The sequence below is a fragment of the Carlito syrichta genome, unplaced genomic scaffold, assembly GCF_000164805.1.
Source record: "Carlito syrichta isolate Samal-C Ts95f unplaced genomic scaffold, Tarsius_syrichta-2.0.1 Scaffold309865, whole genome shotgun sequence".
Lineage (NCBI taxonomy): Eukaryota > Metazoa > Chordata > Mammalia > Primates > Tarsiidae > Carlito > Carlito syrichta.
This window is the reverse complement of record NW_007253961.1, coordinates 224,004-238,946: the sequence shown is the minus strand read 5'-3', so window position 1 is coordinate 238,946 and position 14,943 is coordinate 224,004. Positions and strand designations below refer to the sequence as shown.

At 46.2% G+C, this 14,943-nt stretch overlaps 1 protein-coding gene across 1 annotated transcript; it reads right to left on the bottom strand.

Moving 5' to 3' along the window:
* Positions 1-1,794: 1,794 nt before the first annotated feature.
* ARPC4 (actin related protein 2/3 complex subunit 4) lies at positions 1,795-14,753 on the bottom strand. The gene is given in 7 exon segments (XM_021717583.1): positions 1,795-2,695; positions 5,029-5,199; positions 6,469-6,564; positions 8,659-8,770; positions 10,731-10,849; positions 14,695-14,717; positions 14,720-14,753. Coding segments are annotated over 7 exon segments (561 nt in total). The 3' UTR covers positions 1,795-2,689.
* Positions 14,754-14,943: the final 190 nt, after the last annotated feature.

Below are 14,943 nucleotides of genomic sequence, written 5' to 3'. Positions count from 1 at the left end.
CATACCACTGCACTCCAGCCTGGGTGACAGAGTGAGACTCCAACTCAAAAAAAAAAAAAAAAAAAAACCCAAGTCCAGAGACCAGATACTGGGATGGTGGAATAAACTATTTTCTTTTAGTGCCTGTGTGACAGGTGGCAGGGACTATGCCACATCAGGACTCAAACAGAAATTTTTTACTTCATGCCATTAAGGTTTCACACACAGGGTTATGGTGCTCATGTCTGTAATCCCAGCACTTTGGGAGGCTGAGGCAGAATGACTTGAGGCCAAGAGTTTGAGACCAGCCTAGGCAACACAGTGAGACCCCCACCTCTATAAAAAGAAATTTAGTGACAGACCAAGACCCTGTCTTAAAATAAAACTAGGCCAGGTGCAGTAGCTCATACCTATAATTCCAGCACTTTGGGAGGCCGAGGCAGGATGATTATTTGAGCCCAGAAGCTCAAGACCAGCCTGGGCAACATAGTGAGACCTCATCTCTACCAAAAAAAAAAAATCAAAAAATCAAAAATCAAAAAATTTAGCCAGGCTTGGTGGTATGTGCCTGTAGCCCCTAGTTACTCAAAAGGCCAAGAAATGAGGATCACTTGAGCCCAGAACAATGCTGTGGTGAGCTGTGATTGTGCCACTGCATTCCAGTCTGGGTGACAGAGTGAGACTGCAACGCAAAAAAATAAATATAAATAAATAAAAATGTAAAAAGCCCCAGTACTATCCAATAGGACTTTCTGCAATAATGGAAATGTTATGTGCTGTCAGCGATGGCAGTGACCAGTAGCTGTTGAGCACTGGAAATACTGCTAGTGGGACTAAGGAAATGGATTTTAAAGTGTACAGGGGGTATCAAAAAAACATATACACATTTATTTGAGTTGGAGTCTCACTCTGTCGCCCAGGCTGGAGTGCAGTGGCATGCTCACAGTCACCAAAGCCTCAACCTCCTGGGCTCAGGCAATCCTTCCACCTCAGCCTTCCAAGAAGCTAGAACTAGAGGCACATGCTACCATACCACCTGGCTTTTCTGATTTACTGTAGAGATGAGGTCTCATCAAGTTGCCCAGGCTGGTCTCGAACCCGAGTGTAGGCAATCCTCTCACCTCGGGCTCCCAAAGTGTGGAATTACAGGCTTGAGCCACCGCACCCGGCCACATATAAACATTTAAAGAGATGTTATCTATGTATTACTTTTCAAAGTTGAATTAAATTATGGTAGCAATGTGTAGTATGACGTCCATCAAACAGTGCTTCCACCATTTTGACCGTTCTGCCTGTTGCATGGTGACACTAGCATTCATTTGATTAATGCTATCTTTTGCGAACGTCATACTTAAAATGTGTATACATCTTTTTGGTACCCCTGTAATTAACTGTAATAATACTTTAAACTAAATAGCCACTTGTGGATAGTGATTACTGTTTTAACACAGGCAGATGTCTACCCTCTTGCTCATTCTCTGAGATTTGGGGCAAGATATTATATCTCACGTTTGGAACTTCAGTATTCTTATGCACAAAATGGGATCATTGTTTCACTGAGGTTACTTTTTAGCCCAAATGAGATCATTACGTGAAAAACACCAAAGCTCTGTATAGGCAGAGAGATCAGTTTCAGAAATGGATCGTGCTTGGACTGCAATGAAGGTCTCTGAGTTAAGGCCCTCAGTAGGGATAATGGTAGGACCAATCACGAGAATGCACCTAGTAGGGCACTCCAGGCCCAAGCAACAGCCATATGGTCCCGGGAGGAAAAAGCCCCACTTCCCCTCCTTTCACATATACACACAGAGCACAGACCTCATGCAGCCCCAAAGGGGCAAGAAGAGACTTTAATCAAGGGAGGGAGGACCCACCAGAATCAGAAAAGGGACAGCGAGCATGGGAGCAGAGGAGCCAGAGCAGGCAGGAGGAGAACCTGGCCGGGACGCTCTGGAGGAGGACTCACCTCTCCACCTCTAGCGCAGGCACTGCACTGATAGACAAGGCGAAACAGTGGCCCCTCTCTGCAGAGTGGACACCAAATGGCCCTTGCAGCCAGAGGCTGCCTGGCTTTTGGGCCCCAGTTCCTAAGCATGATAGGTGGTCACTGACTCAGCCCTTGTCCCCAGCCAGTGCTAGGTGGCCATCTTCAGGCAGAGCTCAGGAACTGGCAGAGTATTTTCACCACTTATGCTGGCCCCAAGAAGGCTTGGGAATAAAAGGGCAAGGGAGAGGAACTGGAGTCTGAAACCTCCCTCCCTCTCCACCTGGGATGGCATGGGAGAGGAAAAGTAGTCGCCTTCTGGCTCCAGGCCCGCCCAGACCCACAGCGACCAATAAGGTACAATCACTGGGACCAGTCACAGCCACTGGAGGTGGAGGTTGTTTGTTTTTTTTAAAAAAAGACAAAAAGGTTACAGTCTCCTACAAGCACAGAGTTTAAGTTTCAAGACATTAAAAAAAAAATCTGTCCCGGCCCAGGGGACTAAACATCAGAAGCCAGCCTGACCAGGCACATGTGGCCTTGGGGCAGGTCCACTGCTGCTTTCTTGCCCAGCTAGCAAGCATACCACCCACCTCCCGCATCTGATGCCCACCCTGACCCAGCTCCCCACTGCCGCCGCTGCTGCTCTGGGGAGTGACTCCAGGACGCCTTCGTAGAGACACGGGGGAGTCTGAGGGGGAAGGCCACGAGATCCAGCCAGGTGGTTTAAAACTGTCAAGAGAACCAAGAGGCAGTGCATGGTGGTTATTATTGTATCCCAGTGGGCCTCCTCTGGGGAGGTGGACTAATCTGAGAGCTGCCACTGTGCTCAGATATGAGGGGCAGAGTTGGGTCCCAGGACACCCTATGATCACACTCTAATTCAGCCAGCATTCAGAGGTGATCTATGGACACTGGCTGTAAACCTAGCACTAGATAAGACAGAACTATTAACAGTGATGAGGGCTTTGTCCCAGCTCCCCTGAACGGCATCATAGAGGCTGCTATAAAGCCCTATCAGTGTCTTCTTGGTGAACTGAGGTTGCTTTCTTTCAACATGGGGCTCACATGCAAGACGCTTGGGGACTCAGAGGGCCAAAAGGAGATGGACCCAGGATCTGGTACTTTTCACCAAGCTCTGGATAATCTGCCAACCCAGAGAGGTCCCTGAAGTGTTTTCTGCCCTCAAGTGTACCCAATGTTGCCTAGAACAGTCCTGGACATTCTATAGACCAAAGGTGGTGAACCAACGGGCCACACTGTGCTTAAAAGAATGTGAGTTAGTAGCCCAGCTTGAAAACATGGCGGATGCCACATACAAGTGGAGATCTGGGGATTGTTTTGTAAAGCTGAACAATGAAGCCACAACGGGCTGGAGCTGTGTGGCGGCAATCCTCTTCAGTCCACTCCACTCATGGGCACTACCCACCTGACCTCGGCATGCACCTCAGTTTGTGACCCCTGCCAGATGCTGTCGTACTAGTTTAGAAAATCAAGCTCCATGTTCTGGTCCCTCCACTTATTGGCTGAGACACCTGCAACAAGTGAGTTTGCTTCTAAAGTCCCAGTTTACTCATCTGTAAAATGGTGATACCTGACTAAAAGATTGTTTTGAATATTAAATGGGACATGTGAACATGCTTTTATAGCTGTGTAATGCTATCAACAGGTGCTATGTTTTACACACATGATCTCATTTAATGCTCTATCACTCTGAAAGGTAAGTAAATTAAAAAAATTTTTTTTTTGAGTTGAAGTCTCTCCCTATTGCTCAGGCTGGAGTGCACTGGCATACTCACGGCCACTGCAGCCTACACATGCTGGACTCAGGTGATCCTTCCGCCTCAACCTTCCAAGGAGTTAGAACTACAGGCATGCTAGCCACATCTGGTTAATTTTCTGACTTATTGCAGAGATGCGGTCTCGCCAAGTTGGCTAGGTTGGTCTCGAACCCGTAGGCTCAAGCAATCCTCTCACCTCGGCCTCCCAAAGTGCTGGGATTATAGGCGTAAGCCACCGCGCCCAGGCTTGATGTTTTCAAATTTTTAAATATATTTTGTAGAGACAAGGTTTTGCTATGTTGTCCAGGCAAGGCTCGAACTCCCACCTTGCCTCCCAAATTGCTGGGATTACAGGAGTGAGCCACTGCACCCAGCCAGAAAGGTAAATAACTAATAATTTCTCATTTCACAGCTGAAAAACTGAGGCTTAGCTGAAAGATTCAGTGACATGCCAGAGTAGAGACTGGAGTCTGGATTCATGACCAGGTGGTCTGCCTCCACAGCCTGAGTAAGCTGAACAATCATGCTGCCTGAGCACATAGCACAGCTATTTTGTACACTGGCCATCCTCAGTATAATTAAATCCCAGGGGAAGCGGGTGTAATTTCCATTTTTAGGAATCTGAGCTCCTTCTGGGCTACATCTGTATTCATTGGTAGAATGAATCTACCATCTAGGAATCATAGTCAACTCTGGGTAGAACATGTCAACAAACCAAAGACTGTTTGGAAAAAGGGAAATAAAAGGAAGCATGTCCTGAATATCTGAACAAGAACAACTATGTCATCAGTTCATCAATGTAAACAATTCCTCCTCTTCAGCAGGCTGCAGTCTTTTCTGTTAAAAAGGCACAATCAGTTTAAGAGGGATCTGGAGGACGTAAGACATCGAAGTGATGGAAACAGGCTTAGGAAATCATGACTTAAAGCTGAAAGAAAATAATGAATTCTGTTTGAGAAGTGGAATTATGCCATGATTAACTGTTCTATATTCCAAGAAAACTTACATGTGGACTTCACTTGCCTCACTTGGGGCTTGAACTAGATATAGGTAAGAACTCTGTGGACATTTTGAGATGAAAAATGAGTGTCTAAGTTCCTATGAGAGACTAAGGGGCATCCCAGGTACCCATATATGGAAACTGCCTTGCAGCTCTCAGAGTTGTAGGGGCCTCAGGAAATATAAATACACTGTTGGCACTCCTTTACCACCAGGTGCTAAGTTCTCAACATGATCCATGGCTCCTTTCACCTTTGGAAGGAAACCAGGAAGACCCCTACTCACATTCTTGAGGAACTCCTCAGCCACAATGCGAGCACGGGCATTGACCGACAGCTTCATCTCACTGATCTCCTTATCAATCTCCTCCATGAAGTGGATCACAAAGTCCACCAATTTGTGTTTGTACATCTGCTCTGTGTGGAAGTTTGTGATCAGGAAACTGATGTCATACCCCTAGGGAAAGAAGACCATAGGGAGGAGGAAGAGAAGAAACAGGAGAGAATTAGTACCCAGGAGCATGTAGCTGGCATATCCTCTGCTTCACTAATCCACATGCTTCCAGCTGGGTGTGGTCTTCTCCCAAGCTATACATCCTTCTTGTCAGCAGACCACCTGCTGGAGGAAGAGGGGATGGGAAGGGGTGTCTAGGTAGGATTCAAGCAACTAAACCCAGTTGAGTTTTGTGTATACCATACATCTCTGAAGACTATCTGTGGCACAAGCGGTTTTGCATTCAGAATGAGTCAAGGGAGTGAAATGATTTGAAATCTTGTTATAGAAGAATCGAATCCAGCAACAGGGAACATTGAGTCCAGAGAAGAGATGACATAAGAGAAGGGTGGGATTGAGGTCTTTTACTATTGGAGGGTTGTGTGAAGAGCAATTTTCTTTACTCTGGGTGGCCCCAGAGGTTAGATCTAGGACCAAGAGAGAAAATTTGGCTCAGGATGAGGAAGAACGTGGCCAACACATCTGATGTGTCTAATGATGGCACATGCTGCTCCATGTAGTAGCTGCTCCGCTACTGGGGATACTTTAAGGTGACCTGGCAGGGAGTGTGTGGAGAGGATTCAAGCACGAAGTCAGGCAACAATTGACTCAATGGTAACTGTGCCTTTGAGAGACTATGATTCACTTGGTGGTAAAGCTTACAAAAGATTTCTAATTCACTGTGCTCTTTCTTTTTCCTTTCTTTTTTATTTTGAGTCGGGGTCTCACTCTGTTCAGTGGCACGATCAGAGCTCACTGTAGCCTCATACTTCTGGATTCAAGGACCCTCCCATTTAAGTTTTCAGAGTAGCCATGACTACAGATGCACACCACCATGCCTGGCTAATTTTTAAAATTTTTTTGTAGAAACAAAGTCTCACTATGTTGCCCAGGCTTGTCTCAGACTCCTAGCCTCAAGCAATCCTCCTGCCTTGACCTCCCAAAGTGCTAAGATTACAGGCATGAGCCACTGCACCTGGCCCACTGTGCTCTTTCTGCTGCTAGACTGTAGGCGCTGGGAAGAAGAGCAATATGTCTCATTTTTTTAGGGTTGAGGTAGATCCAACTAAGCTTCTGATCCCCTTTGCTCCCACTCCAACTGAGAGCCAACTCTCAATTAGGCAATGAGTGCTCTATAGCTGGAGAAGCAGCAATCCCAGTCCTAGAAACAATCCCAGGCCACTCAGTGACAAGATCCTGTGTATTACGAACACATGGATAAGAGGGTCTCACCTCCACAGGTTTCCTTCGAAGGATAAAAAAGTTCTCTGCTCGCATCATCATGAAGCGCATGAACTTGTGACATAAAATCTTCTCAATCTCATCAGCCTAGTGAGAGCAAAGGATATACATGTTTCTGTAACACTGACACTCTAGACCAAAAATACACTGTAGCCTGGTCTTCTGACTCCAACTTCCCCAAGGCATGCTGGAGGCAGTGAAGTTTGGTATAGTGGGCCATCACAGCCTAAGCTTTGAGTTGTGGGGGATATGGCTGTCAAATGAGAGAAGGGTCTACATTAGGGATTTTTTTTTTTTTTTTTAAATCGGAGTCTCACTCTGTTGCCCAGGCTGGAGTGCAGTGGCCACCGCAGCTTCAACCTGCTGGGCTCAGGTGATCCTTCCTCCTCAGCCGTCCAAGTAGCTGGAACTACAGGCATGTGCTATCATGCTCAGCTAATTTTTTAATTTATTACAGAGACAAGTTCTCTCCAAGTTGCCCAGGCTGGTCTTGAACCTGTTGGTTCAAGCAGTCCTCTTGCCTCAGCCTCCCAAAGTGCTGGGATTAGAGGCATGAGCCACCGAGACCGGCAGGGCATCTCTAACTTAATGAGGCATCATTGTTGGCTTCCCCCTCACTTACTCCAGAGAGATTTGGACAAACCAGAGTCTTTTTTTTTTTTGAGTTGGAGTCTCACTCTGTCGCCCAGACTGGAGTGCAGTGACTGCTCCCGGCCACTGCAGCCTTGACCTGATGGACTCTGGCGGTCCTTCCACCTCGGTCTTCCAAGTAGCCGGAACTACAGGTGCGTGCTACCACGCCCGGCTAATTTTTATTTATTGTAGAGATGAGGTCTTGCCAAGGTGCTCGGGCGGGTCTTGAACCTGTGGGCTCACTCGCCTCGGCCCCCCAAAGTGGTGGGATTACAGGCTGACCCACCGAGTTCGGCCAACAGAGTCTTTTATCAGCTCTTTCAGGGTTCACTCAAAGCTGCCTTTCCCTTTCTCATTTCACTAATGTTGCACTTCCCAAAGCAGAGATAACCTGAGGTGGTCTATGCTTTAATAACACTGAACATCAAACAATCCCCAAAGTGTCTCTCTTCTGAACTCTCTTTTTTTGAGCTGGAATCTCACTCTGTCGCCCAGGCTGGAGTGCAGTAGCATGCTGGGCTTGACCTGCTAGGCTCAGGTAATCCTTCCACCTCAGCCTTGACCTGCTGGGCTCAGGTAATCCTTCCACCTCAGCCTGCCAAGTAGCTGGAACTACAGGAGCGTGCCACCATGCCCAGCTAATTTTTTGATTTATTACAGAGACAAAGTCTTACCAAGTTGCCCTGGCTGGTCTTGAACCCCTGGGCTCAGGCAATCCTCTTGCCTCTGCCTCCCAAAGTGCTGGGATTACAGGTGTGAGCCAAGGCTCCCGGTTCTCTTTCATATTTCTAAAGTAAGAATTTTGCAGCTAAGTGCTAGCAAGCCCTTAACACCTCCTGAAACTTGTTAATCTTCCATTTTAACAAAGAAAGCAGGCTCCAGGGTTAGAACTTTCTATAGGCAGCAGTATGTAGTCTGAATTTAATAGCACTGTTTAGTTTTTATCACATTTATTTTTAGAGTTGTACTCTTGTATCAAGTCACACTGTTTTTCCATTTATGGCATAAAGTTTCTTTTCAAACAAATTTAAGCACAAAGAAATAAGTCAATTTAAAGAAATCTACTATGTAAATAACGCCCAAGTGGTATATAAATATGACAACAATTATGGGGGTGGTGGGTATGATAGGCATTTGAAAAACTCTGCCCGAGGAAACAAACAAGAGATGGCACTTAGTTTTTACACTAAATCTCATTTTCTGAGTCTATGGCTACCAAATTGGTACTGGCACTGCTTATTTTTCTGAACATTGTTTAGTTCCTCATTCCTTATCAATGGTTCTATGACCTCACACCATACTGGCCCCATGGCCCTGGCTGCTACATTTCTTGCCTTCTAATCCAGAGCAAGGCCTTTGACATGGGGCTGGTCCCTCTTTTTATTCTATTGACCTTCTGAGTTTACCAAATCAACTCCTGAGTACGTACACTCAAGGAAGCAGAACACAGGATTCCTGTACTCTGAATCTGGTACACTGATCTCTTGGATATGGACCCCTGACTTAGAAGAGAGTGCCCAACTGTGGGCCTCCTTCTGGTGAACTTACCTGTTTCACAGCGATGCTGACCCGGACGGAGTTGATGGAGCCCTCAATCAGAACCTTTTCCTTTTCATTCCTGCTGATGGTCACAGGTTGTAACAGGAGTTCTTTGCTACTCCTGAAAACACAATGTCACAGACGCCTCTGTATTAAAGAGGGACAGTCTGGGTGCCCCCACAGCAGGTCCTGGAATCACTATCTGAGACCACAGAGTCTGAGGAAAGGAAGACTCACAAGCAGGGGTGCTCCAAGATAGGGGCCAGTGAGTATTTTCTTTAGCAGAAAGAGCATAGGTTCTGGAGTTAGGGCGAAAAGGTTTTGAAATCCAGACTCCTCTGCTCCCTTCGTTGGGAAAGTTATCCTGCTGGAATCTCAATTTCCTCATCTATAAAATGACTCACTGCTATTTCACTGGTGATGATTGAGAGAGATCAAAAGGATCAAGTGTCTAAAAGCGTGCCAGGCACATAATAGGAGCTTCACAAGAGACAGCTGACTTTATTGAGCCAGAAGCTCTTTTCTCCCCCAGAGACAAGGTTTCACTCAGTCACCTAGGCTGGAGTGCAGTGGAACCACCATATCTCACTGTAGCCTTGAACTCCTGGGCTCAAGCGATCCTCCTGCTCAGCCTCCTAAGTAGGCAGGCCTATAGGAACGTGCCATCATGCCCAGCAGACAGCTGATTTTAAAAACTACAGGTTGAACATACCTAATCTGAAAATCTGAAATCCAAAATGCTCTAAAATCTGAAACTTTTTACATGTCAAATTAGGAATGCTCAACTGGTTAAGTATCTGCAAAAGTTCCAAAATCCAAAACACGTCTGGTCCTCAGCATTTTGGTTAAGGGATACTCAACCTGTATAGGCAAACCCATATACGATGTAGGGAAAGAGAATAAGGACAGGCTAAAATTGAAAAAGTTTGGTGTCCTTTAATGATCTATCCAGAAATGATTCACTTATTCACCACCGAGACCCTTTAGCTCAGATCCCACACTGATGCCTCTGAATCCCTAGATATCTGTAATGATAGTTAACAATGGTAGTGTTGTCTGTGAGTTATCATTTTCAAATGCCTACTGGAAATCATATATGTTAAGTAGCATAATAGGACACCTTTTTTTGGTGAGTAAGTAAGAATTTATTAGAGGATAGAAAAGTACCTGGGAGGGGACCCGAAAGGGTTGCCAATAGGACACATTCTAACATCGGTTACTTTTAAAAATTCAAATCAGCCGGGCTCGGTGGCTCAGCCTGTAATCCCGCGCCTTTGGGAGGCTGAGGTGAGTGGATTGCCTGAGCCCGCGGGTTCGAGACCCGCCTGGGCAGCGAGACCTCATCTCCATAATAAATCAAAAAATCAGCTGGGCGTGGTCGCGCACGCCTGTAATTCCAGCTACCTGGAAGGCTGAGGCGGAAGGATCGCCGGAGCCCAGCAGGTCGAGGCTGCGGTGGCCGGGAGCGGCCACTGCACTCCAGTTTGGGCGACAGAGTGAGACTCCAACTCAAAAAAAAAAAAAAAAAAAAAAAAAAAAAAAAATTCAAATCACATCACTTAATGTGGTAACACAGTTCACCTGTTATGTATCTCCCAGATTGAATTTGAAAGGAGAAAAAGAATATTTGTGAAATGGAAACTAGATAAGAGAAAATCATTCAAAATATTAACTATTTGGAGTAACGGGTAAGAGGGTTTAGGCTGGTAGGAGAAAAAACTTTGATCCTTAAATGTGAAAAGTATGGAGATGACATCTCAGATAACTAAATTCTCTAACCTTTCTTTAAACTGTGGGTTCGATAATGTCACAAGAGATACTTCCTAAACAGCTCCATTCTGAGAAGTCATACTTTGTGTCAAGCAATCTTGGCTTCTCTCCTGGGTTTTGTCCTGCCAACCCACTGACCCTATTTTCTTAACTCCAAATCAGGAACCACTGTTCATCTAGCAGCAACACAAAATGTCAACTACTGTAGCTGCCCTGACAACTCCAGGATGTTAAGTTCAAGGCACCCTCTAGAAAGCAGCCATACTTGTATGCTGGCCCCTCGTCCCCACCCTGACCTTTTCCTGCCCTACCTGACTTCCACTTCTGGCTTGTTGTGTCGTTCCACAACCTGGGAGGAGAAGTTCTCCAGGCAGAGGGCAGCCTGCAGTGTGGCCCGCACGGCACTCAGGTAGGGGCGGAGAGTGGCAGTCTGTAGGAAAAAGCCCAAGGGGCGGAGAGGATCAAAATCTGCCTCACCAAACCTACCAGCCCTCTATTCCAGCTCTCACAAAGCCAGAATACTGAGGGTGCTGAGTTCTCAGACACCTCAGTGAACAGAACAGACTAGGCCTTCAAGATATTCTTCAGGCTAAGTCCCAGAGCAGTGGTTCTCAACAGGGGATGATTTTGCCTGGCAGGGGACATTTGGCAATGTTGAGACATTTTTTTCTTTCCTTTTTTAACCCGAGGTCAGACCAGAGGAATGTTGACACATTTTTTATTGTCATGACTGGGGGCAGGGGGAGGTGCTACTGGCATTGAGTGGATAGATATCCACTAAACATCCTACAATGTACAACAAAGAATGATCCAGTCCCAAATATCAATAGTGCTGAGGGTGAGAAACTGGTCTACAGGATACAGGTGAATGAATGATCGTCCTAATCTGTCTATGAAGCCAACAAATGTATGGTCTACTATTTGCCCGACACTGAGCTAGCTGGGAATTCAAAGACAATTAAAACCATCTCTACCCTCAAACACCTCAGCTGGGTGGGTGACATAGAGAAAACAACTATGACACAAAGGATAAAATGTGAAGTATTTAGACTTACAAGTAATCTATTAAAGAAGAAACTGGTTTTGATTTGAAGATGGAAATAGGATTGGGAGGATTTTTTGAGAAAAGGTAGAATAAGAACATTCTCAGTAGAGGGATCAGCCTCCTGCTACACTGGTCAGTCCTTTAATTAGCCAAGTTTTTTCTAGCCTCAGGTTTTAGACATACTGAACCATCTAATCACATCCTTTTCCTCTCTCTAGTGGCCTAAGTCATTCTTCAGCTCTCAGTTTATTAGGGAAGGACTGTTCCTTCCTCAGAGACCTCTCTCGACTTCCCTCTATACAGCATTCATTATAATAAAACATCCTTCATGTCTTTTGTAAAGTGATTTCTCCTTCACTAGACTATAAGCTTCATGGTCTATAGACCATGTCCATTTTATTCACAGCTTTATAGTCTGCACCTAGCTCAATACCTAACATATATAGTATGTTACTCTTTTTCTGTAGGATAAATGAATGAATAAGTAACTTAAACAAGGTTAGACTAACACAAAAGGGCATCAGGGGTTTCTGGAAGTAGTAATAAGTATGTTATTAATTATTACAATGTTTCTTATATGGGAAGCATGTTAAAAAGTCAGTAAATAAGGCTGCAGTGGTAGGCTGGGGTAAGATCATGGGGAATCCTGACTGAATGCCAGGCTGAGTTTAGCTTTTAAGGTGGTAAGAAGTATTGGGGTTTTCTGAGGAGGAAGTTACACGACTGCAGCTGCATGGTGGCTCTGTGGTGAACGGCTTGAAGAGGGAAGTGAGACATACAGCAGAGAAAGACAAGCAAAGAGTATCACAGGGATTGGACTGACGTGAGATGTAGAGAACAATGGAATCAAAAAACAACTCCAACAAACTGTGGTCCATCCATACAATGAAATAATATACAGCAACAAGCCAGGTATGGTGGTTCATACTTGCAATCCCAGCGCTTTGGGAGTAGGAGGCGAGAGGACTGCCTGAGCCCAGGGGTTTGAGACCAGCCTGGGCAACTTGGCAAGACCTTGTTTCAGTAAAAAAAAAAAAAAATCAGCCAGGCGTGGTGGCACATGCCTGTAATCCCAGCTACTCAGGAGGCTGAGGCAGAAGGATCACCTGAACCCAGCAGGTTGAGGCTGTGGTGGCTGTGAGCATGCCATTGTACTCTAGTCCAGGCAACAGAAGACTTTGACTCAAAAAAAAAGAAAAGAAATGTTACTCAGCAACAAAAAGGAATAACTATCAATACATACAACATGAATGACTCTCAAATGTATCATGATAAGAAGCCACTCTTAAAAGCCTACACATACTGAAGAATTCCATTTATATGACAATCAGAAGGCAAAATGTAAGGAAAAAAATTAGTGGTTGTTTGGGATGGGAAGGAGAGGAGACTGATTACAAAAGGGACTTAAGGGACCTTTTTGGGGTGATGGAAATGTTCTGTATGTTGATCGCAGTAGTTACATGACTTTTTTTTTTAAGAGATGAGGCCTCGCTATGTTGCCCAGGCTGATGTACAATGGCTATTCACAGGCATGATCACAGTGCATTACAATCTCAAACTCCTGGGCTCAAGTGATCCTCCTACCTCAGCCTCCCCAGCATGCCACTATACCCAGTCTGCTTTTGTCAACACTCAGTTACCTAAAAATGGTGAATTTTAGGTAGCCAACTCCGTGACACCTGCTCTTTCATAAATAAGATAAACATAGTTTCATGTAATACCTGAGTAAACTTGAATTTTTTTTTTGAGTCAGGGTCTCTCACTTTATCACCTAGCCTGGAGTGCAGTGGCACAATAAATGCAGCCTTGACCTCTTGGGTTCAGCAGATCCTTCCACCTCAGCCTCCCAACTAACTGGGACTACAGGTGCATCCCACCACATCCAGCTGATTTTATTTTATTTTTTTTGGAGAGACAAGGTCTCACTATATTGCCCAGGCTGGTCTCGAACTCCTGAGCTCAAGTGATACTCTTGCTTCAGCCTCTCAAACTGCTGGGATTAGTGTGAGTCACAGCACTCAGCTTTTATTTTTATTTTTTGAACAGGAGTCTCATTCTGTTGCCCAGAATGGAGTGCAGTGGCACGTTCAAAGTCACCACAACCTCGACCTGCTGAGCTTAGGTGATTCTTCTGTCTCAGCCTTCCAAGTAGCTGGAACCACAGGCACGCACCACCATGCCTGGCTAATCTTTTTTTTTTCCTTTATCGTAGAAACGAGGTCTAAGTTGCCCAGGGTGGTCTTGAACCCCTGGACTCAGGTAATCCTCTCACCTCTACCTCCCAAAGTGCAGGGATCACAGGTGTGAGCCAACGTACCCGGCTTTAAACTTTTTTTTAAATCAAGAGGCAAGTTTTCAATCAGAAAAAAAAATATATATATATGTCTCAGATTTCTAGCTGAGGCGTGAAGTCACAAAGTTTAACAGGATAGGGAACACAGGAGAAAGAACAAGTACAGGAGTTTTGAACTAGAGGTCTAATTGCAAGGTGTCTTCAAGCAAACCTTGAAGCAAACCTCTTTCAGGCAAACCTTGAAAGAGCTGGGAAGACAGATTAGGAATCACCAGAACGCAGGTCATCAAACCAGGAGGCTAGACATGTATCACCAGGAAGTGTGAAGGGCGGGAGGTGGTGACCCAAAGTCACAACTCCCAGGGACGTCCACATATACCAAAGGGAGGACTTCCAGAAAGGCAGGGATCAGCAGTACCACGGGGTACGTGCAGCAAGGTTGACACAGTTTAGTTCTGACTAGCAAGGGGTCTGAGTAGAGGCAACACAAAAGCGATCCTTCAGTGGGGTAGAAGCAAGGCTGAAGGTACTGAGTGGGATAAGGAAGTGTGGACGCCTGCCCTGAAACTGTAGGGTCAAGAGGGGTGAAGAGGACAAGAGGGTGTATGTAGTGCAGCTCTACTCTGAAGAGAGAGACCCTACTCCATGCTCAGCGGCCCTACGACGGGCTATGAGGCCTACTAGGTGCCTTGGAGGCGCTCCAACTAGCCTAGAAGGCTCCACTTCCGGTTCCCTGCGTGCCCCAGGAATAATCTCTACGTGTCTCGAAAGTCCGACCAAGTAGCCGCAAGCTTAGCTTACCAGCGAGTACCCCCACTCGCCCATTCCTAACTTCAGCACTCCGCCCCGCCCTCTTTCTCCCACCCGCACCTGTCCCCACACCACCCGGCATCCCTCGGCCCCGGGTGTCCGCGGCAAAGCCGCATCTGCCCCAGACCCACAGCCCAGAGGCAGAACAGCGGGGGTCCCTGGCCCGGGGCCCGGCTCTCTCACCATCGCGGGCGCTGGCTGGGCCGGAAAGCGGAAGTGCGGAAGTGGCCAGCCCCGCGATGCCTGCTCTTTCGCGAGAAGCGCAGCCGCAGTCTCCGCCCGAACTTCCGGACAGTACCATCTGTTGTCCTGAACGAAGGAGGGGGAGCCTAGGAACACTAGGATCCTCCGTAAGTCTTCCCGCTAGGAGTGTCTT